Source organism: Phacochoerus africanus, chromosome 9 (genome assembly GCF_016906955.1).
Source record: "Phacochoerus africanus isolate WHEZ1 chromosome 9, ROS_Pafr_v1, whole genome shotgun sequence".
NCBI classification, from domain to species: Eukaryota; Metazoa; Chordata; class Mammalia; order Artiodactyla; family Suidae; genus Phacochoerus; species Phacochoerus africanus.
Window position 1 is genome coordinate 29,507,276 of NC_062552.1, and position 23,961 is coordinate 29,531,236.

Below are 23,961 nucleotides of genomic sequence, written 5' to 3' on the forward strand. Positions count from 1 at the left end.
AGAGTTGAGCATCTTCTCATGGGTTTTGTTTTTTATGGGTTGTTAGGTCATCTGCACGTCTTGAAGAAATGTCGGTTTAGATCCTCTGCTCATTTTTTGATTGGGTTGTTTGTTTCTCTGATATTGAGCTGCATGATTAATCCCCAGTCAGTTGCTCCATTCACAACTTTCTCCCATTCTTGTGGGTTGTCTTTGTGTTTTGTTTAGGGTTTCCTTTGCTATGCAAAACCTTTTAAGTTTAATTAGGTCCCATTGGTTTATTTTGTTTTTTATTCTAGGAGGTGGATCCAAAAAGATATTGCAGCAGTTTATGTCAAAGAGTGTTCTGCCTATGTTTTCCTCTAAGAGATTTATAGTCTCTGGTTTCATATTTAGACTTTTAATCCATTTTGAGTTTATTTTTCTGTATGGTGTTAGAAAATGTTCTAAAATCTGTGTGGAGCTGAGAAGATACAAGGAGCTGAAAAAAAGGCCTGTCTGAACGGTGCAATTCCGAGGGCAGGTTCCTAAACAAGGGGATGCCTGCCTGCATGGTGAAATTCCGAGGACAGGCCCCAGAAGACAATAAGGCTTGCCCACTGACCTTGGTGGGGAACTGAATTTTCCAGGATACAATTTCCATTTTGCATTGCTGAGTGGGGACTGTTCCATGGATGACTTAGTCTTTTCTGTTATTCACTTGCTATTCAGTTTTCCTCAGTCTTTCCTGATTATTTGCTTATTATCCTTATTTCCCATCCTTATCTTCCTGCAGTGATTTGTAATTTAACAAAATTAAAACAATAATAAGAATTTCATTCAAAAGGACTTTCCCCTATTCAAATCCAACTTAATTAAAAACATAGTGTTTATCTACTAACTAGTTATATAGTAAACTTTAGAGTTAGGATTTTAATGAAGTTTATAGAAGTTAAATACATATTGTTCATGATCAAAAGAAACCTAGCTGTGAGTTTTGTCCTTGATTTTAGAAACTTTTAGTGGTAGCTAGCTAAGTTGATTTGTATTTTCTCATACTGTTTCCCTGCCAAGGACACTTTGAAGATAGACACTCTGAAGACAAGATTTTTTATGTCTGTGACCTCTTCAGTTTGTGCGAATTGGCTGGCCATGAGATGGTTTGTGCTGGGTCTCCTCTTTCCCACATGATATGTTGTACCTGTTTGTCCTTGAATTGTACTCACTAAATTTAGTTAAGCTGAAGATTTTAGAACATGACGTATTGCTGCTGTATCATGTGATCAAAAAACAAAGTCTAATAGTTAACCAATGTACTTTCAACACTATGATGTAATCTGAAGTTAGAAACTGTCTATATAATCAACCACTTATGCCAATAAATTTTGAGCAGTCCAGCACCCTGAAAGAAGGGACAAAGAGACTGTCTCCGTTGCATATGCCGACGCCCCCCCCCTCTCCTTTCAGGACGTGCACTCCCTGGCTGCTGGAGCTGGACTCTGGCAAATATCATTTTTTTTTTTACATGCGGCTGTCCAGTTTTCCCAGAACATTTACTGAAGAGACTGTCTTTTCTCCATTGTACATTCTTGTCTCCTTGGTTATAGACTGACCACAGGTGTGTGGGTCTATTTCTCAGCTTTCTATTCTGCTCCACTGATCTGTATTTGTTTTTGTGCCAGTACCATGCTGTTTTTGATGACCATAACTTTGTAGTATAGTGGAAAGCTAGCAAGCATGATTCCTCCAGCATGATTTTTCTTTCTCAGGATTGTTTTGGCTATTCTGAGTTTTTTGCATTTCCATACAATTTAAAAAATTTGGGAGGAGTTCCCATCATGGTTCAGTGGAAATGAATCTGACTCATATCCATGAGGACACAGATTCAATCCCTGACCCTGCTCAGTGGCTTAAGGATCCGGTGTTGTGAGCTGTGGTGTAGGTCGCACACATGGCTTAGATCTGGTGTTACTGCGGCTGTGGTGCAGGCCAACAGCTGTAGCTCTGATTCAACCCCTAGCCAGGGAACCCCCATGTGCTGCAGGTGTAGCCTTAAAAAGACAAAGAAAAAAATTTTTTTTTTTTTTTGCCCTACTTCTGTGAAAAAATGCCGTTGGTAATTGGCATTGCACTGATATGGACTGCATTGGGTAGTACAGTCATTTTGACAATATTGATTCTTCCAATCCAAGAACATGGTATACGTTTCCATCTTCTTGTCATCTTCGATCTCTTTTATCAGCATATTACAGTTTTCAAAATACAAATCTTTTGCCTCTTCAGGTAGGTTTATTCCTAGGTATTTTATTCTTTTGGTTGTGATGGTAAATGATTGTTTGCCTAATTTCCCTTTCTGATTTTCATTGTCAGTATATAGAAATGCAATAGATTTCTGCATATTGATTTTGTATTCTGCAACTTTATTGATGAACTCTAAGTTTTCTGGCAGCATCCATAGGATTTTCTATGGATCAGTATCATGTCATCTGAAAACAGTGACAGCTTTACTTTTTCTTTTTCAATTTGGATTCCTTATTTTTTTCTTCTCCGATTGCCATGGCTAGGTTTTTCCAAGATTATGTTGAATAAAAGTGGTGAAAGTGGACATCCTTATTTTCTTCCTGCTTTGAGCTTCTCACCATTGAGAATGATGTGAGCTGTGGGTTTGTCATATATGGCCTTTTTTATGTTGTGGTAGGTTCCCTCTCTACCTACTTTCTTGATGGGTGTTGGATTTTTTTTTTCTTTTTTATAGCTTTTTCTGCATCTACTGAGCTGACATTTTTCTTCTTAATTTGTTAATGTGATGTATCACACTAATTGATTTGTGGATATTGTAAAATCTTTGTATCCCTGAGATAAATCCCACTTGATCATGGTATATGATCCTTTTATACCAGCCTATAATTTTCTTTTCTTGTGTTATCTTTGATGGTTATGGTTATCAGGTGGCCTCATAGAATGAGTTTGGGAGTGTTCTTTTCTCTGCAACTTTTTGTAAGAGTTTCAGAAGGACAGGTGTTAGCTTTTCTTTAAATGTTTGATTGAAATTATCTGTGAAGCCATGTGGTCCTAGAATTTTGTTTGAAGTTTTTAAACCAGTTTCAATTTCAGTACTTGTGATTGGTCTATTCATATTTTCTATTTCTTCTTGGTTCGGTCTTGGAAGATTGCACCTTTCTAAAAATTTGTCCATTTCTTCCAGGTCATCCAATTTATTGCCATATAGTTGCTTGCAGTAGGCTTGTATGATCCTTTGTGTGTCAGCTGTAACTTCTTTTTCATTTCTAATTTTATTTATTTGAGGCCTTCTCCCTTTTTTCTTAATGAGTCTGGCAAAGGGTTAATTAAATTTTTTTAATCTTTACAAAGAACTGGTTTTTAGTTTCATTAAACTTTTCATTGTTTTCTTCATCTCTATTTCTCTTCTTTCTTTCTTTCTTTTTTTTTTTCCTGCTCTGATCTTTATGATTTCTTTCCTTCTACTCACTTTGGATGTTGTTTGTTCTTTCTCTAGCTGCTTTAGCTGTGAGGTTAGGTTGTTGGAGATTTTTCTTCTTTCCTGAGGTAAGCTTGTATTGCTATAATCCCTCTTAAAACTGTTTTTGCTGCATTGCATATGTTTTGGATCATTGTATTTTCATTTGTCTCTAGATATTATTTGATTTCCTCTTTGATTCCTACAGTGATCCACTGGCTGTTTTGTAGCATAGTATTTTGTCTCCAACATGTTTATGTTTTCTGCAGATTTTTTTCTTATAGTTGATTTCGAGTCTCATAGCATTGTGATCAGAAAAGATGCTTAATATGATTTCAGTTTTCTTAAATTTACTGAGGCTTGATTTGTGGTCCAAAATATGATCCATCCTAGAGAATGTTCCATGTGCCCTTAAGAAGGATGCATATTCTGCTGCTTTTGGATGGAAAGTTTCACAAATACCTATTAAGTCCATCTGGTTTAATGCATCATGTAAGGCCTGTGTTTCCTTACTGATCTTCTGTCTGGATGATCTGTCCATTGTTGGAAATAAGGTGTTAAAAGTCCCCTACTGTTACTGTGCTCCTGTTGATTTCTCCTTTTACAGCTGGTAGCAGTTGCCTTATATATTGTGGTGCTCCTATGTTGGGTGCATTTACAATTGTTATATTTTCTTCTTGGATTGATTCTTTGATCGTTATGTAGTGTCCTTCTTTGACTCTTGTAATCATCTTTATTTTACATTGTTTTGTCTGATATGAGTATTTGCTAACTCCAGCTTTCTTGTGATTTCCATTTGAATGCAGTATCTTTCTCCATCACTTTCAGTCTGTATATGTCCCTAGACCCAAAATGGGTTTATGGTAGATAGTACGTCTTGTTTTTGTATCCATTCAGCCAGTCTATGTCTTTTGGCTGGAGCATTTAACACATTTACATTTAATGTAATTATTGATAAGTATGTGCCTATTGCCATTTTGTTAATCGTTTGGGATTTTTTTTTTCTTCTCTTCCTCTTTTGTTCTGTTCTCTTGTGATTTGATGAGTATCTTTAGTGTTGTGTTCAAATTGCTTTCTCTTATTTGTTTTTGTATCTATTGCCATTTTTTGGTCTGTAGTTACCAAGGGGTTTTGATATAGGAATACACACACACACACGGTTGTTTTAAGGTGCTCATCTCTTAATTTCAAATGTGTTAGCAATATTTTGCATTTATACTCTCTTTTCACAATTGCTGGTTTTGATATCACATTTGAGCTTATTTGGTCTTTAACAGTGTGAAAGCATGTGCTCCTGTAAAAAAAGAATTTAAGACACTAAAACAAAAAGAGTTTTGACACATACTGCAGTAAGCTCTGGTAATCTAGAAATTTTACTAATATGGGCTATTAAATCATTTTCTGACAATCCAGACAAATGAGGAGCTTTTCAAGGTATGCTCAGAGAACTATTTTATAAAAAAGCTGTCAGGGGTTCCCATCATGGCTCAGCAGCAACGAACCCAACTGGGATCCATGACGATGCAGGTTCCATCTCTGAACTCACTCAGTGAGTTAAGGATCATAGCTGTGATCTGTAGGTCTCAGACTCAGCTCAGACCCTGCACTGCTGTGCCTGTGGCATAGGCCAGAAACTATAGCTATAGCTCCAATATGACCCCTAGCCTGGGAACTTCTACATGCCTTGGGTGAGGTCCTAAAAAAAAAGAAAAAAGCTGTTAAACTCAGACATTTATGGAAAACAGATTAACTTTTTTTTTAATCTACAATTCAGGCAAATTGATAGATGTTTGATACTATGGGTTGTTAAATACTTATTTTTTGTTGGTTAATCAGATGATAGTAATGAGAATAGAACACTCTTCTTCAGTCATCTTTGAAAATTAATGAATCTACTGTTCTAAAATTTAAGGCCCTCAATTTTAAAAAGCTTTGAAGAACTCAGATAAGCCTTCTAAGACATGTGCAGAATGGGAGATAGAGAAGAGCAGTGAAGGGGAATGGGGACTAAAGAGCCTGGTACAGCACAAAGTGGAGCACAGCTGAACCCCCTCTTATGCTGACCCAGTGTGATATGACAAATCACTAGAAGCCACTGCAGTTCCAGCTTGACACCAACAGCTGACAAAAGCTACAAACCTGTTCCTATTAGTAATGCAAAGACTGGCCCACTGTTTAGTGTTTCCTACAGAGCTCCTGGGTTTCTGTACATCACAGACACATCCACGGAAGCACTCACCGTGATAATCCCCTTGGCTTGGTGGATTGGTGAGGATAATCTTCATGCAACTATAAGGCGTATAGTCTGTTCTCTTGCCTTCCTTTCCGAAGCTATGACGGATATTGTAAGAGTAGCCTTTATCAAACTGATTGGAGGAAAAAGAAAGAAGAGACAAAGTGGTGTCAGCAATGCCAGCTGGCATCAAAGAGTACAAAGTGATATTTTCTTAAATAAGTTCAGCATTCATGGACAAATGTACAATTACATCGTATACAACATTTGGGCTCTATAACACAAATAATTGTTTTTAAAGGTATAAAACTTAAAAGGAAACTAATTTCTCAGGTGGAGACTTTATGTTCATATATTCAAAGATGAGGATAATCCTTTCCTGGGAAGAATAATCGATTTGCTCATTTCTTGGTTTGCTTCCAAAGATCATGCTAGATGTAAATCAACTTCTCTACCCCCCTTATCCTAGTTTTCCCTGAATTACCACATCTTACCTATTTTACCTAAGTGCCTCTAAACATGATTAGTGCCTCCCTCTGCATTTCCACTATACAAAGCTAGTCGGCAAATGCTTGGAGAATGAATGAAGTACTGTGATTGCCTCCTACATGTAATCCTGGCTCCACGTTCATAAAGCAAGGTAATGGCATAGGAAGGACTTTGAAATGGGTGGAAGAAGAAGAAAAAAAAGGGACTCATTTATTCAGAGTCTCAGGATAGTAGGTCTAAGCTGCCCAATACTGTAAGGAAAGTAGGACAGAGAGTCAGAATAAGAGACAGGAAAACACTGTGGGTTTGGGGGGGTGAGTTGAGGCTATAATTCACATTCATTGAAATGCACATACATCAAGTCTACAGTTTGATGTAACACAGACCCCTATCAAGAGACAGCATGTTTCCATCACCCCCAGAGATCCCATGGGCCCCTCTTCCCTTCCCTCCACACCATGAAGCAACTACTGGCCTAACTTTTGTCACCATGGCTTTAGCTATTCTGCAACTTCACATAAATGGAATTGTACAGTATAAAGTGTTTTGTGTCTGAGTTTTTTCACATTTTTGAGACTGACCCATGCTGTTCATCACATGGTCAGCAGTTTGTTCTTCCACTGCCCAGGAATATCAACTGCACGAACACATTCGCTAGTTTATCTAGTCCCCTGCTGATGGACACCTGGGCTTTTCCCGTGTGGGGCCAATATCAATAAAGCTGCCATGAACATTCTTGTAGAAGACTTCCGTGGACGGTACTTTCATTTCTCTCAGATATATACAATGGATCTACTATTTTACACAGCATCAGCAATGCATGAGAGTTCCACATTCTCCCCACTGTTTAGTGCTGTCAGTTGTGTTCACTTCAGCCACTCTAATGGATGGGCAGTAGTATCCCATTTTGCATTTCCCTGATGATAAACACTGTTGAACACTTTTTCATGTGCCTTCTTGGCTGGTGATGTCCCTTATTTTCTGAAGTGTCTGTTCAAATCTCTGGCCCATTTCAGAACTGGATTGACAATTATTCCATGGTAAGAATTCTTCATATACTCTGATTACAAACCTGTTGTCAAATATGTGTTACAAATATTTTCTCAATCTGTGGCTTGTCTACTATTTTCTTGATGAACAGATGTTTTTACTTTCGATGAACCCTGATTAAACAACTTTTTATGGTAGTGCTCTTTGGGCCATCGCTAAAAGAGGCTGCACAGATTATTCTGTTGTCCTTTACAGGCTACCATGTTTTAGCTTTTAAATCTCACTTTAATTTATCTCCATGTTTGTATGTGCTCTTTTTATCCTCTGTAGGGAAAGAAAAATATTTTCCCTTCTGCTCTTCTAGGTTAAATGGCTGGGGCCCAATCAAACTGATAAAAAAAAAAAAAAAAAAACCAGATTACAAAGAAAAAAATGTAATTACATTTGTGCATAAGTACATGCATGGCAGTATTTCAAACAGACAGACCCAAGGAGGGGCCAAGATAGACTCAAGGAGGGGCCCCATGACTGAGGCTTATATACTATCTTCAGCTAAACAAAGGAAATGGGGTTTGGGGATCTGGGGTTGAGGAGGCCAAGTCATGAGAACGGGAGGGGAGGAAATATACCATGAATGAGGGCTGTCTTCTCGGCAGATAAGTGGTGGGTGGCAAGCTGTCAGGAGTGGCTTTCTTCCTGATGCAGAGATAGCATCACAAATGTAAACCTCCTTTATAAGAGGGGAGATTTATACTTTATTTTTATGTAGTCATGGGGGATTGCAGAGAACCTTTCCTGCATCTGCTGGTTTTCAAGCCCAATTAGCTCTAAATTATCCTTATGCCAAAGAGGCATACTTGGGGATGGCATTTTCCAGAAACCTTCGCCCCCATGTGAACACTTTTCCCAACACCACTTCCTGAAGATATGTTCCTTTCCTTGTGAAATCACATTGGTCCCTTGTTCAATCTGACCATAAGTGTGGGTCTCTCTCTAGAGGCTGCTGTCCCACTGCTCGGTATGCCCATCCTTTTACCAGTGCCACACTGTCCTGGTTACAAAATCTTTATAGAGTAAGTGTCAAATTCAGACCAAGTCCTCCCAATCTGTACTTTTTCAGTATTATTTTGGGTATTCTCTGTCCTTATATTTCCGTGTAAATTTCAGAATCAGTTTACCAATTTTTTTGTTTTTCTTTTTAAAACTGTATGCACGGCATATGGAGCTTCCCAGGCTAGGGGTCTGATCGGAGCTACAGCTGCCGGCCTATGCCACAGCCACAGCAATGTCAGATCCAAGCCGCGTCTGCGACCTACACCAGAGCTCACTGCAACGCCAGATCCTTAATCCACTGAGTGAGGCCAGGGATCGAACCTGCAACCTCATGGATTCTAGTGGATTCATTACCACCATGCCACAATGGGAATTCCCTCAATTTCTACCAAAAAAAAAAAAGACAGCTGGAATTTTCAGCTATCAGTAGCTTAAGGTTTCATGACCATCCATCTGCTCACAAGGAAAACAAGTGGCATTTCAACTAACAGAAAACTTTCAAAAGAGAAAAAAAACCTTTCAGATTATCACTAAATTTCATTGGTGGAAACAACAATGTTAAAAGTTACAGCAAACATCTTTTACAAACAACTTCTCTTTGTTAGTCAAACATTAACTACAATCAATTTCTTTGTGCAAAGTTCTAGGCATAAATTGAATTTAATTAGACACAAGATTTCTGTACGTTCTTCAGAAAACACTGAAAGAACTTCTTGGGGAGCCACAGTTAGAGTAATGAAGAGCTGCTCTCTCTAAAGAAAGAAAAGCTAAAATTAGTATCTTTCCCTTCTGTTTTCTTTCCAATTTATTTACTGCTTGTGTGTATGTATGTCCAAAATGTGGACCTTACTACTAATAAGCTTTCAGACTACGCACCTATTTATCATACAGACTGTCTTCTCTAGTTTTCAGAATGGCAAACTCTATTAAGATATTGCACGGAAGGAATATTCATTGAGTGACGTTTTTTAGAGAATACTTTCCAGATGTTCACATCCACAACTCAAAAGAACATCTCTATGTATTCATATGGGACGAGGTGGTGAGAACCAAGTGGAAAACACTCTTATGTCTTACCTCCTCCCGATCCTCGCCCCAATCCAGCCAGTGATAGGAAATGCCAGAAAGTTAACACTGCTCTGAAGGTGGTTGAGTGGAAGTTTGCAACCTTCCAAATTAGTCCTGACATCCCAGCTGCTTCACTGCAATCTGCATTTCGGTCAAAGTCAGCAGCAAGTTATTTTCAGGGCCACTATGTTACCAACAGAACTCAGGAGAAATGATAAAGCAAGCCTATCTTCAACCTGCCCTACCCAGTGTCTTTCAGAATCTCTTACAAGTAAGTTTATCTTCCATTCCAGCTCCACCTGGGCATAGTGACCTCAGCTTATTACACTTTTAAAAGTATTTCCAGACAAATCTACTCAGAAGCTTTGAGTGTATGTAAACCTCTAATTGCCAAGAGCAGTGTACTCTCTTCCTTAGAAGAAAGTCTTTACTACCAAGAAAAGCCTCAAGACCAAATATTACTCCTGTCAAAAAAAAAACTGCATTCAAAAGTCAAGCTCAGTTTGCACAATAAAGTGAGAACAGTTAAAAACCAAGTACCCTTCAAAAAGAGATTTATATTCAAAAAGGAAAATCTTGACCTAAGTGAGGCAAAAATCACCATATATGTGGGCAGAGAAGAGGGCAAGGATACGGCAATTTTTAACAAAGGCATTTTCAATCCCTACTCATAAGGAGTTGGAACTCTTAATTTACAGAGGGAGGGTCTGCTAACTACAAGGGCCCTCTTTCAAGGCCCAGCATCCACACATCAGGACCAGGGGCCCCAGGAAGTTCAGTCTCCAGAAATGCTGACATGAACTCAGCTCAAGAGCAGGGTACGCAGACCTGCACCAAGGAAAGGGCCTGAAGTCACCCCATGGCCTTTCCTTGACACACATTCTCACTGACTGGCCCACAGCTGTTGACCTGTTTGATTATCTCTTCTTGTATCATTTCCCTTAAGTTTTATTTATGATGTTAACAACCAGAATGAATGCTATCGGCATTTAATATATAGTGCCCCCTCCCCATTGCTTTTAAATGCTTTATTAAATTACTCAATTATCTGTAAAACTAATTCTGTAATCTGTCATCTACAGATTCCGAATGTTTCTCTTTTACTCTTAACTTTGATGTCACTGAAACATCACACCAAACAACACACTGAAGGAGACTAGGAGACTAAAGGCTAAGAGTTATATAAGTGCTTTAAGTCAAATACCTGAGTTTGAATCTTGTCTCTACCGCATGCTAGCTGTGTGACTTTGGGGCAGGCTATTCAACCTCTTTATAACAGTTCCCTTATTCAATATATAAAAACAAAGGACTAACACTTAACACACAGGGTTGGTGTCAAGATTAGCTAATAGGGTTATCTTCATAAAGCACCTGGTATAACATCTAGCTCAGAATAAGCTTTGAATTGAATGTATTTTAGTTATCAATACCAGAAAAAAAAACCCAATCAAAAAATGGGCACAATACCTACATAGACATTTCTCCAAAGAACACATACAGACGGCCAACGGGCACATGAAAAGGTGCTCAACATTGCTAATTATTAAGGAAATGCAAATCAAAACTAAAATGAGGTATAACCCTCACACCAATCAGAATGGCCATCATCAAAAAGTCTACAAAAAAAAATACATGCTGGAGAGGGTGTGGAGAAAAGGGAACTGCACTGTTGGTGGGAATGTAAATGGGTATAGCCACTATTGAGAATGTATGGAAGTTCCTTAAAAAACTAAAAATAGAGCTACTATATGATCCAGAAATCCCAATCCTGGGCATATATCCACAAAAGACAAAACTCTAATTTGAAAAGACACATGCACCCCAATGTTCACTGCAGCACTATTTACAACAGCCAAGATACGGAAGCAACCTAAGTGTCCATGAACAGATGAATGGATAAAGAAGATGTGGTACATATACACAGTGGAATATCACTCAGCCATAAAAAAGAATGAAGTAATGCCATTAGTAGCAACATGAATGGACCTAGCGATTATCATACTAAGTCAGTCAAACAGAGAAAGACAAGTATCATATGATATCACTTATATCTGGAATCTAAAATATGACACAAATGAACTTATTTACAAAACAGACAGACTCACAGACATAGAGAACAATCTTGCAGTTACCCAAGCTGGCGTGGGGGTGGGGGGGATAAATTAGGAGTTTGGGATTAAGAGATACACACAACTGTATACAAAAGAGATAATCAACAAGGACCTACTATATAGCCCAGGGAACAATACTGGAAACCTTTAACCTGTAAGGAACATGAAAAAGAATGTATATACATGTATAGCTCAATCACTTTGCTGTACAACTGAAACTAACACAACACTAAATCAATTATACTTAAACTGTTAAAAAGTAAAAACAAAAAACACTTTACAGTTATTACCACAGTAGTCAGTGTTACTATTAACCATTTACTCTTTTCAACTTAAAAAAAAAAAAAAAAGCACAATGTGAGAGTTGTAAGTTGTTTGATTTGAGGCAAAATGAGGACTACAGTCTAGGAGACAGCCTCAGAGAGCCCTGAGGAACCGCTCTAAAGGTGTGTATGGGGGGGGTGTAGAAATGTGATTTGGTGAAGGGGGTACATGCAGTCGAGCACATATTTTGGCAGAGGCTTCCTGCCGATCAGGAGGAGCATAAAATTCCCTGTTGGCCTAGTGGATTAAGGACCTGGCATTGTCACTGCTGTGGGGCAGGTTCTATCCCTGGCCTGGGAACTTCCACATGCTGTGGGCACAGCCAGAAAGGGAAGGAGGGATGGAGGAAGGAGGAAATGCTTCCATTAATGATTTCAGTCCTTTTCTAGATGTGAGTCGACTCAAGAAACTGGGTTTGTAAAATCTTCTCCTGAAAATATCTATCTGAAGACCTTTTCTGCCAGTTTTCAGAGAACACAGAGAGCCTGATTTCAGCCCTGAGCTCCTTTCAGGGAGTGTTGAGGGTCAGCAGCTGCAGTGGCTACTGACTTCATCCTTGAAGAACCAGATGGCGAATGACAACTTTTGGTTGGCACTATTAACCAGTGGGTCAGATGTAGGGTGTTGTGTGACATTACTTAAACTACTTACAAGTTTTGCCTCTATAGCTTCCTCATCAGAAAAACCTAAAATCTAGTTATTCCCTCTAATTCTTCATAGGACCTTAAATCGGTTACAATTTGAAGTCTGTAACACAGCTGGAAGACACTGCTGCTATTGCTTTAATTCTGTAAACTACCTCCTATGGTTACTAAATATTTCCTCTGCTCTCTAAGAGTTGATTCATTTCTCCTTGGTGAGAACGTCTCACCAGGTGGCGAGGCAGCAAGGTGTCAGAACACAGATTTGGGTTCTACTCTGCCACCTACTAGCTGAATGTTAGGCATTTATAAATAGCTCAGTCTCCTTTTCTCATTTTTAATACTATAACAATGAGACCTGGCCTTTGCTCTGTGCCAAAATACTTTGTAAACTATGAAATGCTAAGTATATACTATGATTATTTGCTACAATTGTTTGTATCAGACTTGTAGAAACTAGTTTCTGCCATGTTTGAAAGGCAAAATTTAAAAAATAAGTTTTATTTTATATTCAAGCCTATCTCTGAATACTACTGGGAGCTCACTTGAAAAAGTGTTGACCACACATTAGGAAAGTCTGGAAGGGTACCAGGATCTGCCACACCAAAATGGGCTTTCTGGGCGTACATCTGTTTTGAGTTAAAGGCCGCTGAGAAACAGTGATGGGAAAAGCTTTAAGCAGCCTACAAGCTTTCCTTCTGTAAAGGTGTCGCCCACTCACTCCTACTCACACCAGAAACAGGAGAATTCTTAACAACTCTTACCAAAGTCCCAAACGTCACGCATAGAGACCTTATGAGTAACCTTGTTTACTATACTCCTCCTACTGACCTCCCCAAACTTGCCCCCCACAGCCCCAAGCCCCTTTTCTCCGATTAACCCGAGACAGTATATGAGCCCAAACTGAAACCTCCCCGTTGAGCTGCTCCTCACTGACTTGTGTACAAGTCAACACGCTTCTGCTTGTTTTCCATTGTGAATCTGTCCTCTGCCAGCCTCATTTACAGACCTCACGCTGCAGAACTGAGGAGGAGCAGAGGACAAAGGTTTTATGCCTCCCCAAAGGTGTCACCCGAAAAAGCAGGACTTACATCCCCCATCTTCACACCCTAATCCCCTTCCCTGAAGCCATGAACTCAGGGACCCCAGAATATGCAGATTTTCTTTCCTTCAAATTTCTCCTTAGGGTCAAGCTAAAATTTTAAAATTTTGATTCACCACTTTGTTAGAAAATAAGAAATAGTGAAATGCTAAATAAAAATCTGCAGATAAAGTATTAAACAAAATGATCCTATGGAATTTCCCAAGGCAGTTGCTTAAGCAGACCACTTTCAGTGAAGCCAATAGATCAAAAGAAAGATCAGCTGTGTATCAAAAACCTGCCATAACCCTCAGAGGAAAGGGTGCTATGCGGTCAGGATGCAAGAGGTGTGGGCTCTGGGTTCCTCTGTCTTATTCATGTTCTACCACAAGGACTGCGTGAGCTCCATCACTCTAAATGTAGCTATTCATTCTGACAGTAAAGAAAGAACATCGTTTCTAAATTCCTAATAGGGAATTAGTACAACTGTACTACTGCTACTAGCAACAAAAATCAAAGTAATGCTTAGTGAAGTTTCAATAAGAAAAGTGTATATTTCCACATATCTTTAGCAGTAACAAAACGATTCTTTGTAGACTTTTACTACTGGTAAAGTATGGAAGTTAGGTGTCCCTACCTTATAAATCAGCAAACTAAAGTTTCAAGAGGTCAAGTGAACAGTTATTTTGATTACTTAGGAGAAAAGAGAGGCCGTTTAAAATCTTACTCTTTCACTTGCTGTTTTTCTAGGGCTGCACCCACAGCATATGGGGTCGAATCAGAGCTACAGCTGCCAGCCTACACCACAGCCACAGCAACGCGGGATCCGTGCCACATCTGCAACCTACACCACAGCTCAGGGCAGCCTAATCACAGGAAAGCCAGGAGCAGGGGGTCCAGCCTCAATCACACCTCACATGCCTCTCGACCTGGGCTGCAGTGCCATCAGCACAGAGCTACAAACTGCAGCTGTTCACTGCACGCTCAGCACTGAACTGCAGGCAATCTTCCCTGTGCTACAGGCTCATCAGATCACCCTCACCAGAGGACAGAAAGCCAGTCTTGTGTTGACCTCTGGTAGCTTTTAGTGACAGAAGAGGTTCGGCAAACTCCCATCCCTACATACCGCAACTTAACATTATTAACGTGGAGACACCACCACTCAACCCCAAGGAGAAGGTCTAGGAGAGCTGTGTGGTGGGTCACTTGAATGGGCTTTCTGATAAACAGCAAGGTCCTGCTGTACAGCACAGGGGACTATAGCCAATATCTTGTAACAACCTATGAGGGAAAAGAATCTGAAAAAGAGCCTGTGTAACTGAATCATTTGCTGTATACCAGAAACTAACACAAGACTGTAAATCAACCATACTTCAATCAAAAAAAAAAAAGAAAGAAAGAAAGAAAGAAAGAAACAAACAAACAAACAAACAAAATCAAGTTATCTCTTCATTCAGTTTGCCTTATACGAGGAAAGGACAGATTTATGGTGGAATTTTCAGCAGTCCACCTGGAACACTTGTTTTGTAAAGTCTACTTTATTCATTGATGTGAATACCATTGACACAACAGTGAATGAAAATTTATTAAGATTCCAAATACAATTTCTCAAAATTTGAAGACAAAAACCACCGACAGACAACCCTTCAATTCACTACAGTAAAAGCATTTCCAGAATCATATACTTAGAGCCTAAAAGACTAAATTTGGTAGCCCTTAAAAGGTGGCCAATTTAGTCTTTACCTTGTTGGCAGCTAAAGAGCCAACATAAAGCAAACATCAGGAGAGCAGCCCAGGAGCAGGGGCCTGATGTGGAAGGCTCTGGTCCACATGAGCCGGCCCAGCCTGCACAGGTCCATCTTGTCACTACTGGAAACAAGAGGAGCAAGCTGAACACATGGTCGGGGCCACAAACAGGAGCTGCCCGGGAGTGAGCTGATGAGAGCATCTGACCTCCCAAGGAAAGGCTCCCTCTTCACAGATGGAGTACTGATTTCTACAAACATTTTGAAGCAAAAATAAACTTCCGCTAGATGAATTTCATCCTAATCATTTTCCCAGATTTAGTTTTCATCATTTTTCCCTCATATTTTGCTTTTATAGATTACCTTATCTGGATATTTTAATCCATAGTATTAGTACTTTCTAGAACTGAAATTCTATTATGTCAGAATTTTAAAGATTTATTAGCTTTATCATTAAAAAGATGTCTCAAGATACTACTTATAACCTATTGTACATATCATGTGCAATAAACCAAAGGTTCTGAAGAGCTAACAGGATGACCGCAAAAATGTAACCCCCTATTCTTCCAAATGTTAAAAAAAACTGAATGCTTTTTTATAATAAACACTTGAACATTTACATATATTGATCTATTTCAATGGTATCTTTCAGGGTGCACAAAGGTGCAGAACTGTCATATATTCCTGGTGGAGTATACCTGTCATCAACATGCAAAAATATAACTCTTTTTCCTGTTTAATACATATCTTCTTTTACCACATTTTGTAAAATATTAACGCTGTCACTCCAGTTTTCTTTTGGATTCCACTTGCTGGTATTCCCCTCTCCACCTTTACTGTCCATCTTTCCACATCAGAAAGGCTTGAATAAATAGCAAATGCTAACTGGCTACCCGTGACCACCCTCTAGTGGTTACCCATCACATTTTTCTATCCAGATCAAAAATGAATCCGACTCTCTAAAAAAAAAAATCTTTAGCAAACTCTTACTTTCAGCATAATTATAAAGTAGCTCCAAAAGAACTCTAAAAAAAGTGCTCAAAGGATTAAATGCCATTCCCAGAGTCACAGTAATACAATAATATAATAAGATATTTCACTTATTCAGTCATGTCATCTCCTAGTCACCAAAGTTTGGCTACATAACAGATGCCCAAGAGAAAAATTTACACTAGACTTTAAAAGGTAGCAATAAATGATGGAATATATCATGCCCTGAATGACAAAGGGCATGAGATAAGTTTTAATTTACAGTGACGAGCCAGATTGTTCCTCGACAACTTCAGGGACAGAAAGAAGATGAATGTGGATCTGCTGTCTCCCGTTGTGGGCAAGTGTTCTGTTTCTCTTCTAAACACTAGGAACCAGTAACTACCACCTGATGAGACTAAATTCACCTGGAGGTGAATGCACTTTGAGGTCAAAAGAGAAATACACAAAATATATCAGGAGTTAGAAAAATGTATTTTGAGTGACAGATCGTTAATTTATTTGCAAGGAAAGCTACATGGCCTTGTGGAGAACTGGCTCACACTGGGACCACACAGCATGAGCCTGGAGTGTCTTGTGGGGCCAGAAAGATGTGCTCCAAGAGGATGGGCGCTGAAGAAAGGGCAGCAGAACTGGCTGGGAGAGCGCCCAGTGGCCAGAGCTGAGACAACCTGAGCACTAAGTAACAACAACAGTAATGAATTACAACCCAGAGAGGGAAAAGCCTAATTCACAGAGCATCCTCGAACCCATACTAATAGGAACTGAACAAATAAAAGAATGGGGGAAGAAGGGACAGTTTTTCCTTACAGAAGAACTCAAACTGATGTAGAAGGATGGGGGTAAAAGTAACCCTTAGAACATCATCCTAATAGTAGCTGCAGCAAGATCCACCAAGGGGTGCTAGGATTAGAGGGGAAACAGACTATGTATACGGTCTAAAACATCTCCCCTGGACATTCTCAGGAGAAAACAGGAAGTCTGCAGAGAAACCCAGCAGAGAGCACCTGAACCAAGTGACAGAGGTTAATATCACCAGGAGTGAATTATGATGGCATCACAGATCCGATCTGATGGCATCGAAACAGAGCACCACCCTTGGGAGATTCTTGCCAAAAGTGGATGACCTCGGGCTGGTCCTGAGAAATAGCACAAAAACCCAATAGGGGAAGACAGTTACAAACACTTGACTGGTAATCCTCAAAAGCATCAAGACCATAAAAGACAAGGAAAGAACTAGCCCCAGACACAGTGCTGAGTAGGACCTGGAATAGCAAGTGGACACAAGGGAGCAAGGTGGGCAGTCTGCAGGGTTCTGTTAACAGCACTGTGCCAGCATCAGCTGTGACTTGATAACTGTGTGACAGTTCTGTGAGACAGTACTACGGGGCGAAGCTGGGTGGCACATGCAATTCTTGGGACCATGTTTACAATTTTCTGTAGAGCTAAAATTTTTTCAAAATGGAAAGTTTACATACCAGGCAATGGACGAGGTATAACATAGAATATCTTATTTGATCCTAACAACTCTGCAAAATTGGTGAGATTATCTCTATTTTGCAGTCTGGAATATTGAGACTTGGAACAATTCAGTGAAGCGCTTGAACATGCAATGATATGCGTGTTGGAACTGAAGCTTCACAAGCTGCTCAATGTCCACGCTCTTTCCACCGTGTAACGATAAACACATGAAAATGCACTCATGCACCCAAGAAACCCAAGTGATTGCTTCTGAAACCAGATTAAAACTTTTAAGTGTCAGAGTTCCCGTCGTAGCACAGTGGAAACAAATCCGACTAGGAACCATGAGGTTGCCGGTTTAATCCCTGGCCTTGCTCAGTGGGTTAAGGATCCGGCATTGCCGTGAGCTGTGGTGTAGGTTGCAGACAAGGCTCGGATCTGGCGTTGCTGTGGCTCTGGCGGAGGCCAGTAGCAACAGCTCCTTTTCGACCCCTGGCCTGGGAAGCTCCATATGCCGTGGGTGCAGCCCTAAAAGGACAAAAAACAAACAAAAAAAATTTTAAGTGTCAACAATGCTAAAAACAGCAGAAACTATTTTAGAACTTAATGTTAATTTTCAATCTGCTTAAAATATGCAGTATTACCGAAACAAGGCTTTCTACCATACTACATTAAAAAGGTAAATTACTACGTATTTAAGTAAAGCCATTTAATTTACTGTAATACCTAGCAGGTGTTGCAGAACTCTACAAATTACAGTACACTGTGATGCTTCCCAACGTGAAGTATAAGAAAGGTTGATTTGTTCAACTCTACAGGCATAGGTGTTCTCTTGAACTATTTAGTTCAAAGGCATCTAGAAGGAAAGATCAAGTGAATTTTCATACTTATTTTAGTGGGCTTTTCCCCCCATTATACCTCTTACCTACGAAGCCAACATACAAATATGATTTAATATAAAAAGAAACATATCAAACTCCAGGGAAATATCAGAGAAATAAAATATTCACAGTGAAGGAGAAATACTCCCCCCTCCCCCCATATTGATACCTTACAGGCACCAAAGTCATATAGATTACTTCATCCTGTGGATTACGATAAGGAATCAGAATTACAGTCTCAAAACGAAGTGGCTGCTTTCTTACACCCAGTGTAGCTACACTGAATCACTGACAGATTGTTCTCTGCAGGGCAGGAAGATGGCACTACCTAGGAAGACAATAAACTTACTGCATGGCTTCAGGTTACCTGTCTGCCTCTAACTTGGATGGGACATCTCATTAAGAGACGGAATGTATTTTCCACCTTCAGGGCACACTAACAGAAAAGGACAAGAAGACAAACAAGGAAAAGGCGTTTTTTTAAAGTTCCATCAAATTAAAAACTTTTAAAGCATGCATTTTTACGTGTTAGGCAATACTTTCAACAGCACAAGTCTCATGTATTCATTCATAGGAATTTAACTTGAAAATAAGCATATGAAGGATACCTTACGGACAACGGTAGAGGGAAGACAAAATCAGATGGTTTGATGCACTTCAAAACAAAGTGTTTTGGGTCTTGTTCAAAACAAGATTTTTAAGTCTGTAATACTTTACTAAGAAAAATAAAAACAAACCAGAAGGCCTAAAGATTACCCTACACTATGAACGTGAAAATTGTTACTGTCTATATTTTATACACGATTCTTTAAAGAGGGCATTTTTAGGCCATTTGTTGATGATCAACTCACTGTTTTCACCACCTCACTGTTACAGCTAACTCACTGTACTTCCTGATGGACACCTGAGTAACAGACTCACCCCAGAGCAAACCTGAAAGCACAACGCAGTGCGGCCAGTTCCCCACCCTGAGTCCTGTCCCTGAGCCCCAGCACAGCTCAGCTGCTCACCACGTGGAGCACACAGATCAGGGGCCCAATGCAGCAGAAACAAACACATCACTGCTGTCCTTAACAATCTACTGGTTCCATTTTCATGACTGGGGATATTTTTAAATTCAACAGATAAAAATCACCATTTGGTGCTATAGAAATTACTGTCTTATTTACTGGCTCTTTTATCTTGACAGAGAGAGGGAGAGCATGCACGATCCATGGGGCAGATCTCATAACGCCTGGGCATACTGTTTATCCACCTATTTGTCACCCAAGTGGAGATGTGCATAGGCAGCTGGGTACACCCTGCAGTAAGGGAGGTGTGGCTAGAGAACACATGAGAATGTCAGCTCCATGAAGAAGGAATGGGGTCTGTCTTGTTAGCTCCTGTGCCTTTAGCTCCTGCAACAGCGCCTGGCACCTGCCAGTGGTCCTGTGAATGCTGAGTGAGACCAAATGCAATTGCTTTCATGTAACATATGTTTGTTCTACACAAACAGCAATTTCCTACAGTTCCAGCTGATACTTGTATAATTTTTCATTTTGATCTCTTCTCTGGGCATGAGCTAGAAAGAGTGGCAGCTGGGGCTGGTCCTTGCCTCCTGTGACCTCTGGGGCTTCCTGAACCCTCCTGGTACATAATAGGCACTAAAGAAACATTTACATTAGTGGTGATAATGCCAGAAATTACCTTTGCCTGATATTTCCTATAATAATTACTAGAAAGTTAAAGAGAGCCTCTTGTAAGTCACATAAGCACTTGACTGTGAGTCCCTTTGCAATATCTTTCTCAATACCATAATCACCATTTTAGAGTAAAATAACCGAGTACAGGAGGATTATTTCTCCAAAACCACAGCAAAAGAGAAGTGAATCAACTTGAAGTCCCCAAATTCACTTATGTGCTCAATTCATTACAATCTGCCTCTATCACCAACTATTCAGAAATACTCTATATTAGTACAGGTATGTTCCTAAGCTATCTAACATTAGGGATTTCCCCTTTAATTTTTTTCTATGCTATGTCACATGCAGAAACTTTTGGGGGAAAAAAATCCCACTGCTTATCATTTTGCCTGGGTAGATTATCATGTGAAACACCTCTCTTCCTGAAATACACTGAAACAATGTATCCAAAAGTGATCTTTATAATGCCCTAAATTATCCTATTGCTACAAAAAATTTCTTGAGTAGCTATCTTTTTCAGTTTCTCATGTCATAAAGTCAGCATTTACTAGGAATTATCATTTTCCATTCCTGTTTTTCAAAGAAAAGTTGTTCCTGAAATAAGAACTCTTAGTAGCCATGAATTCAAACTGGACAATTTAAATGACAAGGTAATAATGGAAATCAAGCTGTGGACAGTGATGAGAATCTAAGCATGGGGCTCTGATAAGACAACTCTGAGGATCGCAAGTGTACTAGCCACTCACTATATAGATGTATCTTCTTTAAAAACTGGAAGCCGCTTCTGGTGTTCTATACAGCACACAAATGAGAAGAGCAGTAATGAGAAGCATAACACATGCAGAATTACAGGAATAGTAATATTTTGATGTGTGGCTTTAAGGAGTGATTTCCTGAATACTAATAATCTCCAAGTCAAGTTGGTGCACTTAATCTGTTTCTAAAGAAATGAAAGCACAGTGTCACTTTGGAAACTTAAAAGGTAGCAGATGACAAGAAGCCTTTCACGTTAGATGGTTTACAGGAAACGATGAGGAATGTTTTCACCATGTAACACTAAATGGTTCACATTTCACCACACCCGCTCCCCTGACTGTCAGGCAATGGACAGACCCCCGCCCCCATCCCATGTGGTTTGAGTCTCCCTTCCTCAGGGTCATGAAATCCATCCCAGACCAGGAACTGGGATGCAGGTGCCTCTTTAAATCTCAACCTCATCCCACTACCCTTGACAGTGAAGGTCTTCAAAAACTACAAAATAAATTCCATAGTGTGCACATAAAACTGTACACACGTGTGCAATCAACTGTTACATCTGAATTCTTCAGAGGTTCATAGGATTATTATCTAGCCTTCCCTTCTGTTACGAAAACATTAGGTCCCACAAAGCAACAGAATTAAGCTACCTAACCACCAGGCACAAGCTGTTTAGCTCCTAATTGAGGTGACACGATGTGCAAAGGAAAGTCACCTCAATTCCACCAAGGGGGGAAAAAACGCACTAAAACCCATCTCTCTCAGCTGAGCCTTCATTCAATATTGAAACAAGTAATCTCAAATTCTATGGCTTTGGCTGCCGCTCAACACTATTCCATTCAACTGGGGATTGAACAAAGCAAAACAAAGAGAAGCTTTAATCTGTCTTTTCTTCTCTTTTTGCTATACTGTGCTGACAGCATCTTGTTCATTAATTACACTTTTTTCCTTCAAGAAATAGACTGGAGAGTGCTATATTGGACACTGGAGGAAGAAGGCAGAAAATAAGAAAATCCAGGGTTTTAAAATTCTAGTTAGAGATGCAAAATATCCATAAATGATAAGATGAACAGAGAGAAATATTTCGACAAATACAGAGCAGAGCAAGACGTTAAGAATTCAACACAAGCAGGAGTGACAGGGCCGGACCAGGGTGGCTGGAGATCACGCACACAGACAACACAGGAAGCCAGGAGGCTCCAGTCGAGTCGCTCAGAGGCGACCTATAAGGCCTGTTCTCACTCGGCCCTCAGGATGCAGGGTGACAACTTTAAGTCTGCACAAACTATGAACACAGTTGGTAACAGCTGTGACTTGCCGAGCCTGGTGGACAGCTCTTGGTCAAGTTTTGGTCTTGTGAACGGGACTTGCACTGTGTTTTAGAAGAGAACAGATTCACTGCTGTTTGCTGTGTTTAGGAACAGCCAGGGTAGAGAGATCACAGGGAAAAACCTGTAACTCTTATTCATTACCTAATTGAAAGGTAGGAACTCTCGCTTTGAGAGTAAGTTAAAGAAGATATGTCATTTCCAATTTTGCCATCTTAAAACTCAGTAACACAATAAAATTCTAAGCTTATGTATGCAAAGCCTCCTGGCAGAAATGACAGGTGTTCTAAATGAGAATGACTGAAAGGTAGGAAAAAAAATAAGAAAATGCCTTTTATGTATTTTTGATTTTGGTTTTGACACCTCAGTACAAAGAACTACAGGAACACTGGTCCTCTTTCCCACTTTATTATTACTAAATCAAATAGATGTTCTTTTCCAGTAAAATTCTCCATGTAAACTGCCAATGTGAATATCTTGGGGACAAAACAATTATAAGAATGACGCCAGTTTGATAGTAGTTTCAATAAAAAATACTCCTCAGCTTTAGAGCCTGAGACTGAGAAACCTGACCCACTTTCTTGAAGTCTCTCACTGAAAACTGACAACCAGTGTGAACTGCACCTTCTCATCATTCGTGAAAGTGATTCCAAAACTCAAACAACAGTCTTGAATTTCTATTCCAACATTTGTGCTTCACTTCTTGGGAAAGGAAAGACACTAACCAGTAATAACTCCTACTGAGTGCTTCTCTATTCTAGGTAGTTTTTTACACATTTTATTTTTCTTAAGTCCTAACAACACTAAGAAAAAGGCTTCAGTCCCTTTTTATAGATACAAGTGTTGAGGTTTAGAGAAATAAAGCAACTTGCTTCGTGAAGCCTGCCCAGCTAGTCAGTGTGGACCTCAGACCTGAATTCACGTCTAACTCTGAAGCACTTGATCGGAAAGTTTTTTTTTTTTTTTAATCAAATTAATGTGTTTCAAATCCGAAATACAAAATTTAACCTGCACATAAGATATCACTTATTTGTATAATTTAAAAAATAAAACACTTACAGAATGGGAGAAATAGTTTCAAATGATGCAACTGACAAGGGCTTAATCTCTAGAATATACAAGCAACTTACACAACTCAACAGCAAAAAAGCCAACAACCCAATTGAAAAATGGGCAAAAGGCCTGAATAGACATTTTTCCAAGGAAGATGTACAGATGGCCAACAAGCACATGAAAAAATGGTCAACATCACTGATTGTCAGAGAAATGCAAATCAAAACTACCATGAGATACCACCTCAGATCAGTCAGAATGGTCATCATTAATAAGTCCACAAGTAACAAGTGCTGGAGCAGGTGTGGAGAAGAGGGAACCCTCCTACACTGTTGGTGGGAATATAAGATGGTACAACCACTATGGAGAACAGTATGGATGTACCTTAAAAATCTATACACAGAACTATCATATGACCCAGCAATCCCACTCTTGGGCATCTATCCGGACAAAACTTTCCTTGAAAAAGACACATGCACATGCATGTTCATTGCAGCACTATTCACAATAGCCAAGACATGGAAACAACCCAAATGTCCATCAACAGATGAGTGGAATAGGAAGATGTGGTATATATACACAATGGAATACTACTGAGCCATAAAAAAGAATGAAACAATGCCATTTGCAGCAACATGG

At 39.5% G+C, this 23,961-nt stretch overlaps 1 protein-coding gene across 7 annotated transcripts in view; it reads right to left on the reverse strand.

Annotated features, from left to right (window-relative positions):
- The window catches only part of PRIM2 (DNA primase subunit 2), a 373,431-nt gene that overhangs the window by 40,235 nt on the left and 309,235 nt on the right, over positions 1 to 23,961 (reverse strand). For all 7 annotated transcript variants that reach the window (XM_047794656.1, XM_047794660.1, XM_047794657.1 and 4 more), the window contains one exon: positions 5,676 to 5,802. In XM_047794656.1, the coding sequence (XP_047650612.1) occupies positions 5,676 to 5,802 (127 nt within the window). The remainder of the gene's footprint in view (positions 1 to 5,675; positions 5,803 to 23,961) is intronic.